This window comes from Hemiscyllium ocellatum, chromosome 1, assembly GCF_020745735.1.
Source record: "Hemiscyllium ocellatum isolate sHemOce1 chromosome 1, sHemOce1.pat.X.cur, whole genome shotgun sequence".
Taxonomy (NCBI): Eukaryota; Metazoa; Chordata; class Chondrichthyes; order Orectolobiformes; family Hemiscylliidae; genus Hemiscyllium; species Hemiscyllium ocellatum.
In genome coordinates this window covers 51,739,800-51,758,825 of record NC_083401.1, presented here as the reverse complement: position 1 = coordinate 51,758,825, position 19,026 = coordinate 51,739,800, and the positions used below count along the sequence as shown (strand labels likewise).

The following is a 19,026-nucleotide window of genomic DNA, read 5'->3' as shown; positions in this document are numbered from 1 at the left end:
ACTTGATTGAGAAAACATTCGAATTTAATATTTTAAAACTGACCGAAAATGCATGACATCTCATGTTTTCCACCATAAAAATAGAAGATTAGTTGATCAAAAGATTCCAAAGTTGTTCATTGTTCAAAAAGATTAATCATGCTTATACAAAATGTAGTTATATTTAGAGCAACAAATGGGCATTTAAAGATTGATTGTCAAAATATCGCCTTTCTTAAAATCTGCTGAAAAAATTTAAGTGGTGTGATGGACCAGTTGCTTTTGCAATAAGACGTCAACATTTTATTCTGAGCCAATGGCCCCTATTAAAAACGAGGATCTGATGCCTGGCAAAGAAAAAACACAACTGAGTTTCATTAAATTATTACGTTACAAAGTTGCCTGGAAGAAGACTCTAGAAAAGAGAGTGATAAGTTAATTGTTGGGGCAAGTATGTTCCAAGGGGCAATTTGCTGTTCAATTAGCTAACTTTGTCTGAGTTTGCAATAAGATGGAATGAAGGAAACACCTCTATTAGAAAAGTTTGATTAAAATTCTGCCTAAATATGTTAAAACTCATGTAATCTGTAAAAAACTCTACTAACTGAGGCAAACCTCTCATATATAACCAATTCTGGGCAGGAATGAGATGAGAAGAAAGAGTGGAATTATGATGATCAATATAGAGTCTAAGTAACTGTGTTCAAAATAGAATGTTTAAGATAGAGCATAGTTATTATAGTTCAGGTTCTTGACTTGCTGGCTACATTCCTTCAGTACATACCTAAGTCTTCAAATTCTAAATCAAAACTGAAAACATACCTGGTCTCCAGTGAAATCATAACAGTGTCACCTGTAACAGACTTTCGAGGATGATCCCTAATATGCAGGGATTGTCTTAGGAGCAAATGCTAAACAGGTTGGGACTCTGCTCACTGGGTTTTAGAAGAATGAGAGGACATAAGATGCTTAAGGGGCTTGAGAAGGTAAATGCTGAGAGAGGTTTCCCCTCATGGAAGAGTCTGGCAGCATAGGGTATAATCTCAGAATAAAGGGCATCAATTTAAGACTGAGATGAGGAGGAATTTATCCTCTCAGTAGGTTGAGCATCTTTGGAATGTGTGTGTGTGTGTGTGTGTGTGTGTGTGTGTGTGTGTGTGTGTGTGTGTGTGTGTGTGTGTGTGTGTGTGTGTGTGTGTGTCATTTTGTCTATTTAAGGCTGAAAAATAGATACATTTTTGGATCAGTAGAGGAATCAAAGGTTACAGGACAAACGCAGGGCAGTGGACATAAGAAATGCCTTATCAGCCATGATTGTATTGAAAAGCAGAACAGGTTCAGTGGGCTGAATGGCCTACTCCTGTTCCTATTTATTGTGGTCTTATGATCAATCTGGGAAACATTGTCAGCAAGGTACATTTAGAGTTAATTTTACAATAAGGATACAGTGTTCTTAATTTTCTCTCCTGCTGTTAATGTAAAGAAATGAGGTACTTTCCAATTCGCAAATGACTCACAAAAGAATTAGCCAGATCATTGTTTGTTATTCTGTAGCAAAGGGCTTGACTACAATATAACTATGAACTGAGCAAAAGTGAGGATTGCAGATGTTGGAAACCAGAGTTTAGATCAGAGTGGTGCTGGAAAAACACAGCAGGTCAGGCAGCATCCAAGGAGCAGGAAAATTGACATTTCGGGCAAAAGCCCTTCATTAGGAATAGAGGCAGGAAGCCTCCAGGGTGGAGACATGGTGGTGGTGGTGGTGGGGGGTGGGGGAGGAGGGAGGGTGGGCAGGGTTGGGGAGAAGGTTGCAAAGAGTACAATAGGTGAATGGGGGTGGGGATGGAGGTGATAGGTCAGAGAGGAGGGTGAAGCGGATAGGTGAGAAAGGAGATTGGTAGGTAGGACAGATCATGGGGACAGTGCTGAGCTGGAAGGTTGGAACTGGGGTGAGGTTGGGGAAGGGGAAATGAGGAAACTGGTGAAGTCCACATTGATGCCCTGGGGTTGACGTGTTCCGAGGCGGAAGATAAGGCGTTCTTCTTCCAGGTGTTGGGTGGTGAGGGAGCGGCAGTGAAGGAGGCCCAGGACCTCCATGTCCTCGGGCAGAGTGTGAGGGGGAGTTGAAATGTTGAGCCACAGGGAGGTGTGGTTGATTGCTGCGGGTATTCCAGAGATGTTCCCTAAAGTACTCTGCTGGGAGGCGTCCCGTTCCCCACATTGTGGAGGAGAGCATATCGGGAGCAGCGGATACCATAAATGATATTGGTGGATGTGTAGGTGAACCTCTGATGGATGTGGAAGGGTCCTTTAGGGCCTTGGATAGAGGTGAGGGCGCAGGTTTTGCAATTCCTGCGGTGGCAGGGGACGGTGCCAGGACGGGAGGGTGGGTTGTAGGGGGGCGTGGACCTGACCAGGTAGTCACGGAGGGAACAGTCTTTGTGGTATGCGGGAAGGGGTGGGGAGGGAAATATATCCCTGGTGGTGCGGTCTGTTTGGAGGTGGCAGAAATGTCGGCAGATGATGTGGTTTATGCGAAGGTTGGTAGGGTGGAAGGTGAGCACCAGGGGATTCTGTTACGGTTGGAGGGGTGGGGTTTGAGAGCGGTGGTGCGGGATGTGGACAAGATGCATTGGAGGGCATCTTCAACCACGTGAGAAGGGAAATTGCGATCTATAAAGAAGGACGCCATCTGGTGTGTTCTGTGTGGAACTGGTCCTCCTGGGAGCAGATACGGTGGAGACGTAGGAATTGGGAATACGGGATTGCATTTTTGCAGGAGGTAGGGTGGGAAGAGGTGTATTCTAGGTAGCTGTGGGAGTCGGTGTGTTTGTAAAAAATGTATCTCCATTAATGACGACCGACTTGACACTGACAATTTTACAACCCACCGGCTCCCACAAGCCTTCAAGCCTGCTCATCATTCAATAAGATCATGGCTGATCTGTCTATGTTCCAAATTCCACATTCCCATCCATCCATGGAGGCATGGAGTCTTAGTTCCCTTTAACTCCATGCCTCCAACTTAAAAATATTCAGTGAGCCCAACTCCACCACCTTGTGAGGCAGACAATCCGGAGGTCGGACAACCTTCTTCAGAGAAAAAAAAATCTCTCCAGTTTTGCCCTGAAAGGACAACCACCAATCTTAGAACCACATCACCTCACTGCTCACAAGAGTAAACATCCTTTCCATGGCCATTTGTCAGGACCATTCAAGGCCATAAAAGCTTTAATCAAATCATCCCTTGCTCTTTTGAACTCCAGTGAAAGCAAACCAAGCCTGTCTAATCTTTCCTCATTAGACAACTCCCGCATTCCAGGTATTAATCCAGTAAACTCCACTGAACAGCCTCTAACACATTTACATCCTTCCTGAAATAAGGAGACTGAAATTGTACACAGTATTCCAGATCCGATTGCATCAATGCCCTCTTTAACTGTGTATTCTCAAATAACCCTATAAATATCTGCCATCGCTTCTCTATTGATCTTTCTAAAATCTGATTGAAGATTTGTAGCTCGGGTATCCGTTGTTGTGGTTCTGCTCGCCGAGCTGGAAGTTTTTGCTGCAAACGTTTTGTTCCCTGGCTAGGGAACATCATCAGTGCGATGGGAGCCTCGTGTGAAGCGCTGCTTTGATGTTTCTTCCGGTATTTATATTGGTTTGTTCTTGCCGCTTCCGGGTGTCAGTTTCAGCTGCAGTGATTTGTATCTGGGGTCCAGGTCGATGTGTCTGTTGATGGATGTTCTTGCCGTTTCCGGGTGTCAGTTTCAGCTGTAGTGGTTTGTATATGGTGTCCAGGTCAATGTGTCTATTGATGGAGTTTGGGGATGAATGCCATGCTTCTAGGAATTCTCTGGCTGTTCTCTGTCTGGCTTGTCCTATGATAGTGGTGTTTTCCCAGTCAAATTCATGTTGCTGGTTGTCTGAGTGTATGGCTACTAGAGATAGCTGGTCGTGTCGTTTTGTGGCTAGCTGATGTTCGTGGATGCGGATTGTTAGCTGTCTTCCTGTTTGTCCTATATAGTGTTTTGTGCAGTCCTTGCATGGTATTTTGTAAACTACGTTAGTTTGGCTCATGCTGGGTATTGGGTCCTTTGTTCTAGTGAGTTGTTGTCTGAGCGTGGATGTTGGCTTGTGTGCTGTTATGAGTCCTAAGGGTCGCGGTAGTCTGGCTGTCAGTTCTGAGACACTCCTGACGTATGGTAGAGTGGCTAGTCCTTTTGGTTGTGGCATGTCCTCGTTCCGTGGTCTATCTCTTAGGCATCTGGTGATAAAGTTGAGTGGGTATCCGTTTTTGGCGAATACCTTGTATAGATGTTCCTCTTCCTCTTTTCGTAGTTCTGGTGTACTGCAGTGTGTTGTGGCCCTTTTGAATAGTGTCCTGATGCAGCTTCGTTTGTGTGTGTTGGGGTGGTTACTTTCATAGTTTAAGACTTGGTCTGTGTGTGTTGGTTTCCTGTGTATCCTTGTGGTGAATTCTCCGTTGGGTGTTCTCTCTACTAACACGTCTAGGAATGGGAGTTGGCTATCCTTTTCTTCTTCTCGTGTAAATCGGATTCCTGTGAGTGTGGCATTGATGATTCTGTGTGTTTTTTCTATATCTGTGTTTTTGATGATTACAAAGGTGTCATCAACATATCTGATCCAGAGTTTGGGTTGGATTTGTGGTATGGCTGTATGTTCTAATCTTTGCATAACTGCCTCTGCTATGAGTCCCGAGATTGGTGATCCCATGGGTGTTCCGTTGATTTGTTCGTATATCTCATTGTTGAATGTAAAGTGTGTGGTGAGGCACAGGTCCAGTAGTTTAAGTATGCCGTCTTTGTTGATAGGTTCGGCCTCCTGTGTTCTGTTATGTATGTCCAGTAGGTTGGCTATTGTTTCTCTGGCTAGGGTTTTGTCAATTGAAGTGAACAGTGCCGTCACGTCGAATGATACCATGGTTTCCTCTTTGTCTATGTGTGTCTTCCTGATGACGTCCAAGAATTCTGTCGTCATCAGGACGTCATCAGGACCGCACAGATGATGTTCCCTAGCCAGGGAACAAAACGTTTGCAGCAAAAACTTCCAGCTCGGCGAGCAGAACCACAACAATTGATCTTTCTTCTCAGTGAATGTTGCAGTTAACTTCAGTTCGCTCAGTTTTCCTGCTCCTTTTTAAGTTGAAAATGTTGTCAGACCCACTCTTCTTCCAAGCTGGAAATATCATTCAATCACATTGTGATCACTGCTACCCAAGGCACCTTTCCTGTGCTGCCATTAATTGGTCCTGTCAGGTTATACAATACCAAGTCTAGTACAGTCTGCATTCTACAAGAGACTAACTCAAAAACTTCTGTGAACTTATCAAGGTTACTATTACCAGTCTGATCTTTCCAGTTTATGCAAAAATTAAAATCACCCAGTAGTTAGTGCTGTCCATATATCTCACACACACAACATTTCTTCTTGAATAATCTCTCCTACTTTGTGGTTACTGTTTAGGGACTTAGACAAATGACTTATTTCCCTTGCTATTTCTCAGAGTCATGCTGCATGGAAACAGACCCTTTGGTCCAACCAGGCCATGCTAAACATAATTGCAAACTAAACTAGCCCCAGCTGCCTAATCCTGACCCACATCCCTCCAAACTTTTCCTATTCAAGCATCCATCCCCATGTCTTTTAAACGTTGTAATTGTACCCACATCCACCACTTCCTCAGGAAGTTCACTCCACATATGAACCATCCTCTGTGTAAAATACATTGCCTCATGTCTTTCTTAAATCTTTCTCTTCTCACCTTAAAAAAGTGCTCCCCATCTTGAAATTCCCCATCTTAGGGCAAAGCCAACTACCATCAACTATCTCTATATCTCTCATTATTTTATAAACTTCTATCAGGTCGTCTCTCAAAATCCTATGCTCCAGTGAAAGAATCCCAGTCTGTCCAGCCTTTCTTCATAACTCAAACCTTCCATACCTCGCAACATCCTGATAAATCTCTTCTGAACCTTCTCCAACTTGATAATATCCTTCCTATAACTGCTGACCAGAACTAGACACATTATTCCAGAAGAGGCCTCATCAATGTCCTGTACAACCTCAACATTATGACCCAACTCCGATACTCAAAGGACTGAGCAGTGAAGGCAAGCGTCCCAAATGTCTTGTTAACCATCCTGTCTATACGTGACACAAACTTTGAAGAATTATGGACCTGCACCGCTAGGTCCCTCTGTTCATTAACAGTACCTACCATTAACTGTATATGCCCTATCCTTGTTTGTTGTACCAAAATGCAATACCTCACATTTTCCCAGATTGAACTCCATCTGCCATTTTTCAGCAAACTGACCCATTTGATTAAGATCCCTTTGTAATCTTAGAAAACCTACTTCACTCTCTACTATGCCACCACTTTTGCTGTCACCTGCAAACCTATTAACCAAGCCTTCTATATTCTCATCCAAGTCATTTACATAAATGACAAACAGAAGAGGACCCAGAACCGATCCCTTTGGACCACCACTGGTCACAGGCCTCCTGTCTGAAAAGCAACCCTCCAGCATTTCTCTGTGTCCTGCTCTTAAACCAATGATGTATCCAGCTGGCAAGCTCACCATAAATCCCATGTGACCTAACCTTACTTATTAGTCTACCATGTGGAACCTTGTCAAAGTCTTTACTAAAATCAAAATAAACAACATCTACTGTTCTGCCATCATCAATCTTTTTGGTAACTTCCTCAAAAAACTCAACCAGGTTTACGAGACAAGATTTTCCTCACACAAAACCATGTTGACTGTCCCTAATCAATTTTTACCTCTCTAAATGTCCATAAATCCTATCTTTTATAATCACCAGCAACAACTTACTCACAACCGAAGTCAGACTCACAGGTCTGTAGTTGTCCGGTTTCTCCTTACAATCTTTCATTTCCACCAAAAGGAAAATTCTACGATTATGTTGCTTGAACTAAGATTCTCTCTCTTTTTGTTCTATTCTGCGACGTATTGTATTCATAATTTGATCGTAAAATTAAAATTTCTTTACAGGTCTGAACACATTATAAATGAGAGAATCTCTCATTCTCATCATGGAGTCATACAATGTATAGAAATGTATAGTTTCTTCGAAGAAGTAACAGAGAGGATTGATGAGGGCAGAGCAATTGACGTGATCTACATGGGCTTCAGTAAGGCATTCGGCAAGGTTCCCCATGGGAGACTGATTAGCAAGGTTAGATCTCATGGAATACAGGGAGAACTAGCCATCTGGATACAGAACTGGCTCAAAGATAGAAGACAGAGGATGGTGGTGGAGGGTTGTTTTTCAGATTGGGGGCCTGTGACCAGTGGAGTGCCACAAGGAGCGGTGCTGGGTCCTCTACTTTTTATCATTTATATAAATGATTTGGATGCGAGCATAAGAGGTACAGTTAGTAAGTCTGCAGATGACACCAACATTGGAGGTGTAGTGGACAGCGAAGAGGGTTACCTCAGATTACAACAGGATTTTGACCAGATGGTCCAATGGGCTGAGAAGTGGCAGATGGAGTTTAATTCAGATAAATGTGAGGTGCTGCAATTTGGGAAAGCAAATCTTAGCAGGACTTATACACTTAATGGTAAAGTGCTAGGCAGTGTTGCTGAACAAAGAGATCTTAGAATGCAGGTTCACAGCTCCTTGAAAGTGGAGTCGCAGGTAAATAGGATAGTGAAGAAGGCGTTTGGTATGCTTTCATTTATTGGTCAGAGTATTGAGTACAGGAGTTGGGAGGTCACGTTGCGGCTGTACAGGACATTGGTTAAGCCGTAGTTGGAATATTGCGTGCAATTCTGGTCTCCTTCCTATCAAGAAAGATGTTGTGAAACTTGAAAGGGTTCAGAAAAGATTTACAAGGATGTTGCCAGGGTTGGAGGATTTGAGCTATACAGAAAGGCTGAAGAGGCTGGGACTGTTTTCCCTGGAGTGTCAGAGGCTGAGGGGTAACCTTATAGAGGTTTACAAAATTATGAGGGGCATGGATAGGATAAATAGACAAAGTCTTTTCCCTGTGGTGGGGGTGTCCAGAACTAGAGGACATAGGTTTAGGGTGAGAGGGGAAAGATATAAAAGAGATTTACGGGGCAACTTTTTCATACAGAGGATGGTATGTGTATGGAATGAGCTGCCAGAGGAAGTGGTGGAGGCTGGTACAATTGCAACACTTAAGAGGCATTTGGATGGGTATATGAATAGGAAGAGTTTGGACGGATATGGACCGGATGCTGGCAGGTAGGACCAGATTGGTTGGGATATCTGGTCGGCATGGACGGGTTGGACCGAAGGATCTGTTTCCATGCTGTACATCTCTATGACTCTAAACAAAAGGCCTGATAACAATTCATCCAACTTTACAATAAAAGATTGTTATTTTTCACGAATGCAAAAGAATGTCTATTGCACAGATTGAATTATCTCAGATTTTTTAACAATATGAAATAGACAATAGGTGCAGGAGTAGGCTATTCGGCCCTTCGAGCTAGCACCACTATTCATTATGATCATGGCTGATCATCCACAATCAGTATCCTGTTCCTGCCTTATATATCCTATAAAGAAACTGGCAGCTGCTATAATATTCATGTGAGGTTTGCAAAGGTCCAAAATAGAAACCTCAAACAAATTAGCTGTAAAGCAGATCTATAGACATTCAAATGGTGCAGGTTTTGCTTTTAAACCAAAAGATCGAACCAAAAAGACTAAAATTCCCCTTGGAACCAAGGACCAAAAAATATTTTGAACTGAAGAGGAAGGCTTTCTCTTCAATGGAGATTTTGTGGAGCTTATTTACACATACAACAAGAAATTTTGTGGCTGTTTAATGTGAACATTCCATGTGAATGAATACTCAACTGCCTTTTTTTAAAGGGTGTATATTAGAACCAGACGAGCTTAGTCACACCATTGTATGTCTAAGATCCAAATAAGCTTAGGAAGAACCATGTATCATGTGAAATGCAGTATTTAAATATTTGGTGTCTCACAGATCATTTAAATAGAAGCCCCATATGCATTTTTTAAAATCAATAAGTCAATTCAAGCTGTGATCATTTTAGCAATATGGCATGCATTTCTAAAAGCTTAACTGCAAAATATGTCAATTCATCGGCCATACACCCATTTCAAATAGGGACAGAAATATTTTGAAATATGCACATGTTACGAATCTTAAGTACTGTATGTGTCAGTCTGATTTGAATTAAAATACAAGGCATGTATACATGGAGTTAAATTTCCTTGACCTATTACCCTGAAGACAAAAGTATTTAAAGGTTTTATCATGAGGTTATTCTTCTGAATAACTTTCCAGTGACCATCTTTTCATTTTAACTACTCCAATAATTCCTAAACATTTGCAAGCTCAGTTTTGTGCCTGTTTATAACACAGTAGACAGGCAATGCAATGGAAGACATTGGCAAGCATTAACAGCTTTAAATGAGACTGTAAATGTCATTGACAGAAAGCAACTAGCTTGGGTGGAATAGTGGAAACGTCAAGGCACACAAATATTATGGGGAATGTTTTTCAGTTGCCTTGGACAACAAGTCAAAGGAGAAACTTTGCTCAATTTTCTTTGAAAATTAAATAAATTAGGGTTAGTCTATAAAAATAAATTATACATGTGTGCAATCCATGAATTGACTAGCTAAATTGACATCATGCACTGTTAAATGGATCATTGTGAACAAACATTTAACATCTTGTTATAATCAACAAATATGTTCTTAAAGGAAAAATCATTTGAATGAACTAAGTTCTATCCATATTCGTGTGTATAACCCTGTTGTATTCAATGTATATCATGAGGCACAATGAATGAGCTATTTAAATTAATTTGGGGGAGAAATTCTACGTGGGGCATAAAGCATCTCAGGACATCAATTATTTGAAGGAGTTCTGTCCAGGTACCAATGGGATTGCACACCTTTAGGAAAACTGACAAAGCTGGTGCTTCCAGGACAAATTTCCGACATTGTTTCATTGCCTATTTGAATATTGTGCATTCACACACTAGTTCAATGGCTGTTTGAGCATTTGTAGATTTTATTCTTCAGTAAGTGCTCACTTAAGGTTGTGGTTGCATCTTTGAATGAACCAACCTTAAATGATTTGGAGATGCCGGTATTGGACTGGGGTGTACAAAGTTAAAAATCACATAACACTAGGTTATAGTCCAACAGGTTTAATTAGAAACATTATCTTTCGAAGCAACCACCTGATGAAGGAGCGGTGCTCCGAAAGCTAGTGCTTCTAATTAAACCTGTTGGACTATAGCCTAGCGTCATGTGATTTTTAACCTTAAATGAAGCATGGTTTACCATACGAATCAATGTTAAGGTTACTGTTAGGCTTCTGCAAATTCCTTTCGCTCAGGAATAAAAAAATGTGCATGTTAGCATACTGTACATACACATTCCTAGCTGAAATAACTCGCAAGATAACAAAGCATTAAACATGTAAGAAACTCATACAGTCAGGATACACAGTACTTCAAGACTGGTGGCATAGTGGCACAGTGTATAGCACTGCTGCCTCACAGCGCCAGGGACCTGGGTTCAATTCCCGACTCGGGCAACTGTCTGTGTGGAGTTTGCATATTCTCCCCATGTCTGTGTGGGTTTCCTCCCACAGTCCAAAGATGTGCAGGTTAGGTGAATTGGCCATGCTAAATTGCCCGTTGTGTTAGATGAAGGGGTAAATGTAGGGTTGCTCTTTGGAGGGTCGGTGTGGACTTGTTGGGCCGAAGGGTCTGTTTCCACACTGTAAGTAATCTAAAAAAAAACTCTGAGCAGCAAATTTGAAACTATACTTAGTTGAAGTCATGTACATTCCTAACTGCCCATAATCATAAAAATATAAAATAACCTTTAAAATAAAATGCAGTTAAAAAGATAAAACACAATATAAATGTACGAATATTTACTACAAAAATGCTTAAATTACATCTGAAGTATTAATAAAGCTTGCTCCACCTAGTGGCAGAACTGGCCAGTGCAGGCAGATCTACTTGCACCTACCAACGTCTCCCACTTGGTGGAGCCAAGGGCTTTAGTGCGGGTTCAGAATGGCAGAAATGACAGTAACAAACAGCAGAAGCTTTAAAAGAAAGAACCAAGGGTAGAAATAGGAACCAGGAAGGTCGGGCAATGAAGCAGGACTGAGGGCATTCTTGTTTTCAAGGAGTTGACATAATTCCAAATCTAAAGCTGTGCGGGTCAGGTGAATTGGCCATGCTAAATTGCCCATAGTGTTAGGTAAGGGGTAAATGTAGGGGTATGGGTGGGTTGCGCTTCGGCGGGTCGGTGTGGACTTGTTGGGCCGAAGGGCCTGTTTCCACACTGTAAGTAATCTAATCTAATCTAAAGCGATTTGGGAAGAATGCAGGAATATGGTACTTAGTTGGATGACTATTTGACTCTGGTCTCTACCACCTGTCGTCCTCACTTCTCCTTACTGAGTTGGATCATCAATAATGATCATATTAAATGGTAGAACAGGTTCAATGGACTGAATGGCCTACTCCTGCTCCTATTTTCTATGTTTCCATTAGGCAGAAACAGGAGGAACGCCACAGTGACTGAACCTGGGAGCAGAAGCTCTGAAAGCTGCAGGCAAGTCTGTAAACGACGTTAAACAAAAATATGGTCACTATTTTATATTAGGGCAAAACAACGAAAACAGAGTTATGTCAGACAGGGACTTAAATGTTTGCAGTTATTTTATAGAGTATAGAGTCATTGTCTTTCATATAATAAAACGTGTACTACCTTTGCCAAGGATAAATTAAGCATTTGTTAAAAATATAAAGTAAATTATGTATAGAAATTCAATCAAAGTATGAAAACAGTACTCTTTGTTGTAGAAGTAGGCAAATCAATGGGGATTGGAGTTACAGAGGGAAGATAATGTAATTCGCCAAGAACCAATGCACTCAAACTGTTAAAAAGGGAAAGATATGAAATCATATTTAAATGATGTAAATGACCATAACATTCCTGATAAATTTAAAAGGATCTCATACCAACACGAGCAGAATGAATGTCATATACAGAGGAACCTCAATTATCTGAATATCAATTATCTGAATTGCGAATTATCTGAAGAAGACCTCAAGGTCCTGATAGAAACACCACATCAAAGTTGTGTTTCCAACGCTGATCGCGTCTTTTGTTGACAGTGATTAAAAGTGAACACGGCTCACTGAGATACTGCCGAGAACATCAATGGGAGCCCAGACACCTTCTCCAAATGACTGACCTCCCGCACTCTCTCCCCACACTTTCCCTGGAGTTCTACACAGGGGTGTACCCTAAATTCCCCTTCCCCAGATAATATCTCCAACATTGTCCTGTGCAGGGCAAAGGTGGAACCTGTCAAAAACGTTGGAGTTAAAAGGTGTGTGTGTGTGTGTGTGTGTGTGTGTGTGTGTGTGTCAGGGGAGGTGGCAACCGTGTCCAACTGGGAGTGGGGGCGCAGATGAGGGTTGGCAGGGGAGGTGTTGGGCAGGGTTGGGGGCAAGACTGGGGAAAGACAGGGAGGCAGGCTGGGGGTGGTGTTGGACAGGGCTGGGGCTGGGCGGGGGGGTGGTTAGATGAGGTTCGGGGGGTCGGATGGGTGGTGTTAGATAGGGTTGGGGGTCGGGCGGTGTTGAGCGGGGTTGGGAGGTGTGCAGGGGAGGACAGGAGCTCATGCACAGTGTGCTGCTGCCTAGTCTCCTGAATAGGGGATTGCACTTAACAGAAAACTACAAGCCCCAGAGGAAAGACATTGAATCAATTACCTAAATAATCAGTTATCCAAACAAAATACTTCCGCCCATCTCGGTTGGATAATCGAGGTTCCTCTGTACAAAAAATACCCTGCAAGGACTGCATAAAACATTACATTGGACAGATGGGCAGGAAAGTAGCCACCAGGATATACGAGCACCAACTTGCCACCAACAGATATGACCAACTGTCACTGGTATCCATACACATAGATGAAAAGGGGCTGGGACAATACATCCATTCTGGGATAGACTAAACAAAGACATGCATGGGAATTCCTAGAGGCCTGGCATTCAAACCAGAACTCCATTAACAAACATATCAATTTGGATCGCATTTACCATCCTCTCAGGAAAAAGAACTGAAAGTGATATCACCCACCAGAACAGACCAAGACACACAAATAGCAAGCGGGTCAGAACAGCAGGCTTCACCGAAGGCTCACTGATCATGTTACCCAGCATGGTGACGAAACGTCCGAGAATAAACCTTGCAGCTCCGTGAGCAAACTTACAACCTGATCCACAAATCTGCAAACTCTCATATACAGCTTATCATCAAAATATTTTAAACTTTGTTTCCATGCTGGGGGTTGTGTTTGTGTTGAATAGTGAACATTTGAAGTTGAAGCACAAAGAAGCATTTCCACTAAGAAGACCACAACTGGTGTTTGTTATAGAATGGGAAATCGGATACATTATGTTCAAGTGCAACATAAGCAATGTGTTCATGAAGGCCAGGTCAACGCTTGAGGAAAGTGAGGGAAATGATGCATTACACATGTCAGTACAGAATGGGCAGCAGTGAGAACCAACAACAGATGTGAATCTGGGCACTCTACACAGTAGAGGGAAAATAGAAGGGATTGAACAGAGGCAGGACAGTGGTAGTGATGCTAGCAACAGAAATAAGGAGATGGAGAACACAGAACTGAGAAAAAGTAGGCCATTCAGCCCTTTGAGCCTACTCTGTCCTTCAATAAGATTATGGTTGATTTATGTGTGGCCTCAGAACCACTGTCTTGTTTGCTTCCCACAACCTTTGAGGCCATTGTCTATCAGAATCCTATCAAACTCAACCTTGAATAAATTCAATGATCTGCCCTTCAATGTTTTCAGCGACAAAGGGGAAAAAATGTGGGTGGTAGGATGGAGCAGAAAAGACAAAAATAGCAAAACAGAAATGAGTGGGAACTGGAGAAGTTGTACGTAAACTGACCAGTTGAGCAGAGATACATTAGAAAGCATCAGGGAAAGGGATAAATGGTCATTAACTCAGAGTAACAGTGTGTCTAGGTCGCAACGATCACAAAACAATTGAATTTGACATCTAGATTGCAAGTGGAAAATGGAGGTCCAAGACTAGTATTTTAAACTTAAGGGCAACTACATGGCTATGAATGTTGAGCAAGCAGATACTAGTCTGGAGGTACATCATAGAGACACTTTGGCAGACATACTCTGAATAAATATATACCTACTGACAATAAAATCCCTCAAAGGGAGGACCCACAACCCTTGGTTAACTAGAGAAGTTAGAGAAAACATCAAACTGTGCAAAGAGGGGGAGTTAATAATAGAAAATGAGGAAATGGCAGATGAAATAAACATTTTTTGAAGTATTCAAGAAATGTAAAGCTAATTCTCAGTCAGAGGAGGTTAGGTGGGTTGGCATCATGACTGCGCAACCATAAAACTGCTTATTAACTTGGAAATCACAAGTTAGGCGGAGTCTGAAACTGGACATGGAAACAAGCTGATTGACTTGAAAAGTGAACAGATAGTTTCAAGCATAACACAGAAATATGGCCAAAATCCAAGTAATTCAAGATGTGCATAATATAATTGAGATAGCTAATATACTTAAAGATTAGTCTTAATATGATTAAATGCTTCAATGATCAGGCAATTAGATTTTATGAAACACATACAACAAGCTGCAGTGTGGATACTCACTGTGTCCTTGACATTAATAGAGCATTTGTGTTCACACAACAGTTGAACAATGGAGATAGAACCACTTGCAGCTGGAAATTAAAGCATTGAGAGTAATTATAATGTCCTTCTATAAAAGCTGTACTTGTTTTAATATCATTTTAAAAAATCATTTTTATTTCATACTACACATAGGAGACCAGAGTAGAGGTAATGCTTTCTCGAATAAGATTATACATTTTTCAGTCAAGCTTTTTTTCAACAATTGCCTGAAAACCTTGCATTTGTTGAAAGAACATGACCTGTAACTTCAGTTCTGAACCTCTCACAACAGCTAACCACCATGATTACAAGAAAGTTATCAACGAAACTCTATCACTCAGTGGTATGGAATTGTTCTGTAAATACTGTCAGCTAAGAGTCCTTGCTGCTGATAATTTTAGAATAGATGAACAATACATAGGAATACACCAACAATAACCAACAAATACACAAGAACGGTCATTGCTGCACTCCTTATCTCTGTGGGTTTAGCACAGTCTATCCTCCTACAATTCTTTGCAGTCTGCATCTATGGGACTGCCCTAAATTGTATGGAAAAACGTGTGTCTGCAAAATGCACAATCCTGAATTAGCAACTTACACACCTTGCGCCTTTGCTGAGATCACCCATAATGAAACTTTACCCCAACAAATCACTGCACCCATCCCCCAAAAAAACCAACAAACTGCAAATTGATCATATAGAACATTTCTGGTACCAACTCTCAGTGGAGTGCATGTAAATCAGCAGCACCATGATAAAGGCATTTTTGACAAAAGTTTGAGTGAATTTTCGGAGTGTTCTAATGTATAGGTACAAAAAGAACAGCATAACTAAGGGATCAGTTTTCAATCTAATTTGCAAAAGCACTAAAACAGAATGAGGGCACATTAAGAGGCCTCAGCCATCTTTGTTCTGGGGTCAGCCTGATTAACTGGAGTCCCATCTGAGAAAAGATTTTAAACACGGTCTAGATTACGGATGTGCCATCTGAAATCACAGGCCTTCAAGGGAAAGCATGTTAAAGGGATTTTTCTGTTTTCAAAATCTGCACATTGGAAATTATGAGTCTTATCCACAATGGAGGCCACAATAGGTCATGCTTGTTACAATGGGATGTTTCAATGCCTAAGGCACTGTGCCTCTGCTCAAATCACAGAACGGAGATTTTTAGAATGCACCTAGCCCCAGACTACACAAATACGTCATTCTAACGTGCAATCAGTGATGTCTGGTGAGGCAGAAATCAAAGTTGGAGCCATCTGAATTTGTGGGCAGCACGGTGGCACAGTGGTTAGCACTGCTGCCTCACAGCGCCAGAGACCCGGGTTCAATTTCCGACTCGGGCGACTGACTGTGTGGAGTTTGCACATTCTCTCCGTGTCTGCGTGGGTTTCCTCCGGGTGCTCCGGTTTCCTCCCACAGTCACAAAGATGTGCAGGTCAGGTGAATTGGCCATGCTAAATTGCCCTAGAGTTAGATAAGGGGTAAATGTAGGGGTATGGGTGGGTTGCACTTTGGCCGGTCGGTGTGGAGTTGTTGGGCTGAAGGGCCTGTTTCCACACTGTAAGTAATCTAATAACTATATCATTTGGAAAGTCTTTTGTCTCAGCTAAAAGCCAATGGACATATCCAGCCTTACACCCTAGAAAATCAGTCCTTACATTTGGAAAGGCTACACATCAGTCTGGAACAGAGACACTTACAAGTCACAGTTGTACAAAACTGGCTGCATAGCCATCTGAAGGGGCAGAAGAGCAAGAAGCAGGCTCTGAGGAAAACACCCTCAGGAGGTATTTCTGATCAAAGGGAAGAGGTATGTAGAAAACTAAATACTGTTGTGTTGAAGGAAAGTCGGACAAAGTGCTGAACCCACAAAACTTGTAAAGAAGAAGGAATCTTTCATCTTTTCAAAATCTGTGCTGAGGAACGTACATTTACAAGGATACAGTAACTATCCAATGATTAAAGCTATCAAAGCTGCTAGATCTGATTTCAAAAGCTAATTTCTTGCTTTAGCAACGAGGAACTCAAGCAATAGGCCCATGGTATGCCACAGGGACAATCATCTTACAGCCATTCTTTTGTCTCAGCTGGACTTGTTTTAACCTTGTTAATTGTAATTTCTTAAATGTCTCTCTCTTTCCCCGTGGAACAGTAATAACAAAAATAAACTAAAACTTTAGCCTGCTTAATTAAAAGTTTGACTGCTGGTCTATTTTAACTTGAACCTTTATGAATTTAAAGAGAGACTAAACAGGTTATATAAACCTAATTGCACTGTGGACACCCCTTGTGATATTGGGAATGAACTTGAGGCAGGTCACAGAATATCCAGGATACTTTATAAACAAATAAATCCATTTGTAATGTTATTAGAAAAAAATGATGCTCTATCACAGGGTTAGCTCCTGTCAGTCTTGTCATGAGTTAGAATTATGTTGCATACTTGCAACTATTATTCTTTAGACCAGTACCATACTCATGGGTTTCCCCCATATGAACTGAAACGACGTGTAATCAGACCAAAAGAAGGACACTAGTGAGATTTTGCTATAATCTGATAGCTTTCATGGACATTTTACTTTAAGCTCATATCCACAAATGGAAACATTTATTGAATTTGATTTAATTAATTGTCCTGGCAGAAACTGCACATATGTTTTCGTAGGCTCATAACCACTAGACCGTGGGATTGAATAATTTTTGTTGTTTCACGAGATGCAGACGAATCAGCTCCATCACTCATGTGTGGAAGCATCTCTACAGCTGCCTGCAACTCTTCAAAACTGGGGGAAGGCATAACGTGAAATCAGATTGCCACGTGGTAACCCCAATGAAACAATTGCATCAGGGGTATTTGCACTTTTCCAGATTGGTGAGAAAAGGCCAGAAGAACAGTTACAAAGAAACTGCTGCATTTACTCCTCGATTCCTGTCTATTTACCCTTTCTAATGGAAGGTGCAACCAAAACGTGTTGTTTGTCAAACACCTTTAACATGATAAAATGATCCAAGGTTCTTCATAAAACAAGACATGACACTGAATAACGGGCAGACATTATAGTCATTGATTGACAAACTTGGCTGGAGAGGAAGGTATTAGGGAGTGTCCTAAAGGAGGAAAGCAGGGTGAAGAATTCGAGAGGTTAGGCTGTAGGCAGCTAAGGAAGTGTTGAGTACTAAGTAGCATAGATTTAATGTGAGCGAGGAAAAGTTTAAAGGAGATGTATGAGGTAAGTGTTTTATTTTTAAACACAGGTAGTAGGTGCCTAAAATGTGTTGGCGGGGAGGTAGTAGAAGCAGGTAAGAAAGCAACATTTAAGAGACATTTAGACAGACAGATAAACAGAGAGGGAACAGAGGGTTATGGAAGAACCATTTACAGGCAGATGGGATTAGGTTAGAATGGCATCATGGTCCGTGCAGACATGGTGGGCTGAAGGGCCTGTTCCTGGGTTATACTGTTCTGAGGCACTGTCAGCAATAGTGCAGCAATTTAAATTCAGGGATGCTTAAGAGACAGAGATATGGAGAAGTGAAGCCATGGAAGGGTCTGAAAACAGGGATGCGCATTTTAAAATTGAGCCAGTGCTTAACCCAGGGGTAAAGGTAAATGAACCCTTAGTATCTAATTCTGTAAACTGGATGTTAAATACCTATGACTAAAGGTGAAATGTTTTGAATAAGTTAACTGTAAAAAGTACATCCAAAAAGGAATCAGCTGGTAGCATACATTTGATTGAAATAGACCTATGATCGAAAAGCATCGAACTTCACCTCTTGGTGAACTGGGATTGGAAGATTTAGGTCATAGGGAGTAGTGTTTGAATGACCTGTGAGAAGGTTTAGGGTTAAGGTGAGTAGAATGTAAGCTAACATGCGTACTACAAAAGTGGAAGCAGGAACCATCTCCAACCAGAGAATTTAACTATCACCCCTCGTTATTCAATGGCATAACAATCAGCAACTCTTCCTCATCAACAATGTGCTAACCAATTTTAGCTGAGCTCTTCAAAGAAGTAAGGTGCTGTGGATAAAGGGACATCAGTGAACGAGTTTCACTTAGATTTCAAGAAGGTATTTCATAAGGTAATTGTGAGAAATACGTACAGTGGAACCTCGATTATCCGAACGAGATGCGAGGGCACTATTTTGTTCAGATAATTGATTATTTGGAAAATCGATTAAATGCCTTTCTTCTGGAGCTCAGTGTTTTTAAAGTCTGCTCCCCGTTCAGGAGACTGTAGCAGTGCACAGCGCAAC

At 41.5% G+C, this 19,026-nt stretch overlaps 1 protein-coding gene across 9 annotated transcripts in view; it reads right to left on the bottom strand.

Annotated features, from left to right (window-relative positions):
* rai14 (retinoic acid induced 14) overlaps nucleotides 1–19,026 on the bottom strand; it is a 285,215-nt gene that overhangs the window by 62,427 nt on the left and 203,762 nt on the right. For all 9 annotated transcript variants that reach the window (XM_060854012.1, XM_060854509.1, XM_060854434.1 and 6 more), the window contains one exon: nucleotides 14,739–14,809. In XM_060854012.1, coding sequence (XP_060709995.1) covers nucleotides 14,739–14,809 — 71 coding nt within the window. The remainder of the gene's footprint in view (nucleotides 1–14,738; nucleotides 14,810–19,026) is intronic.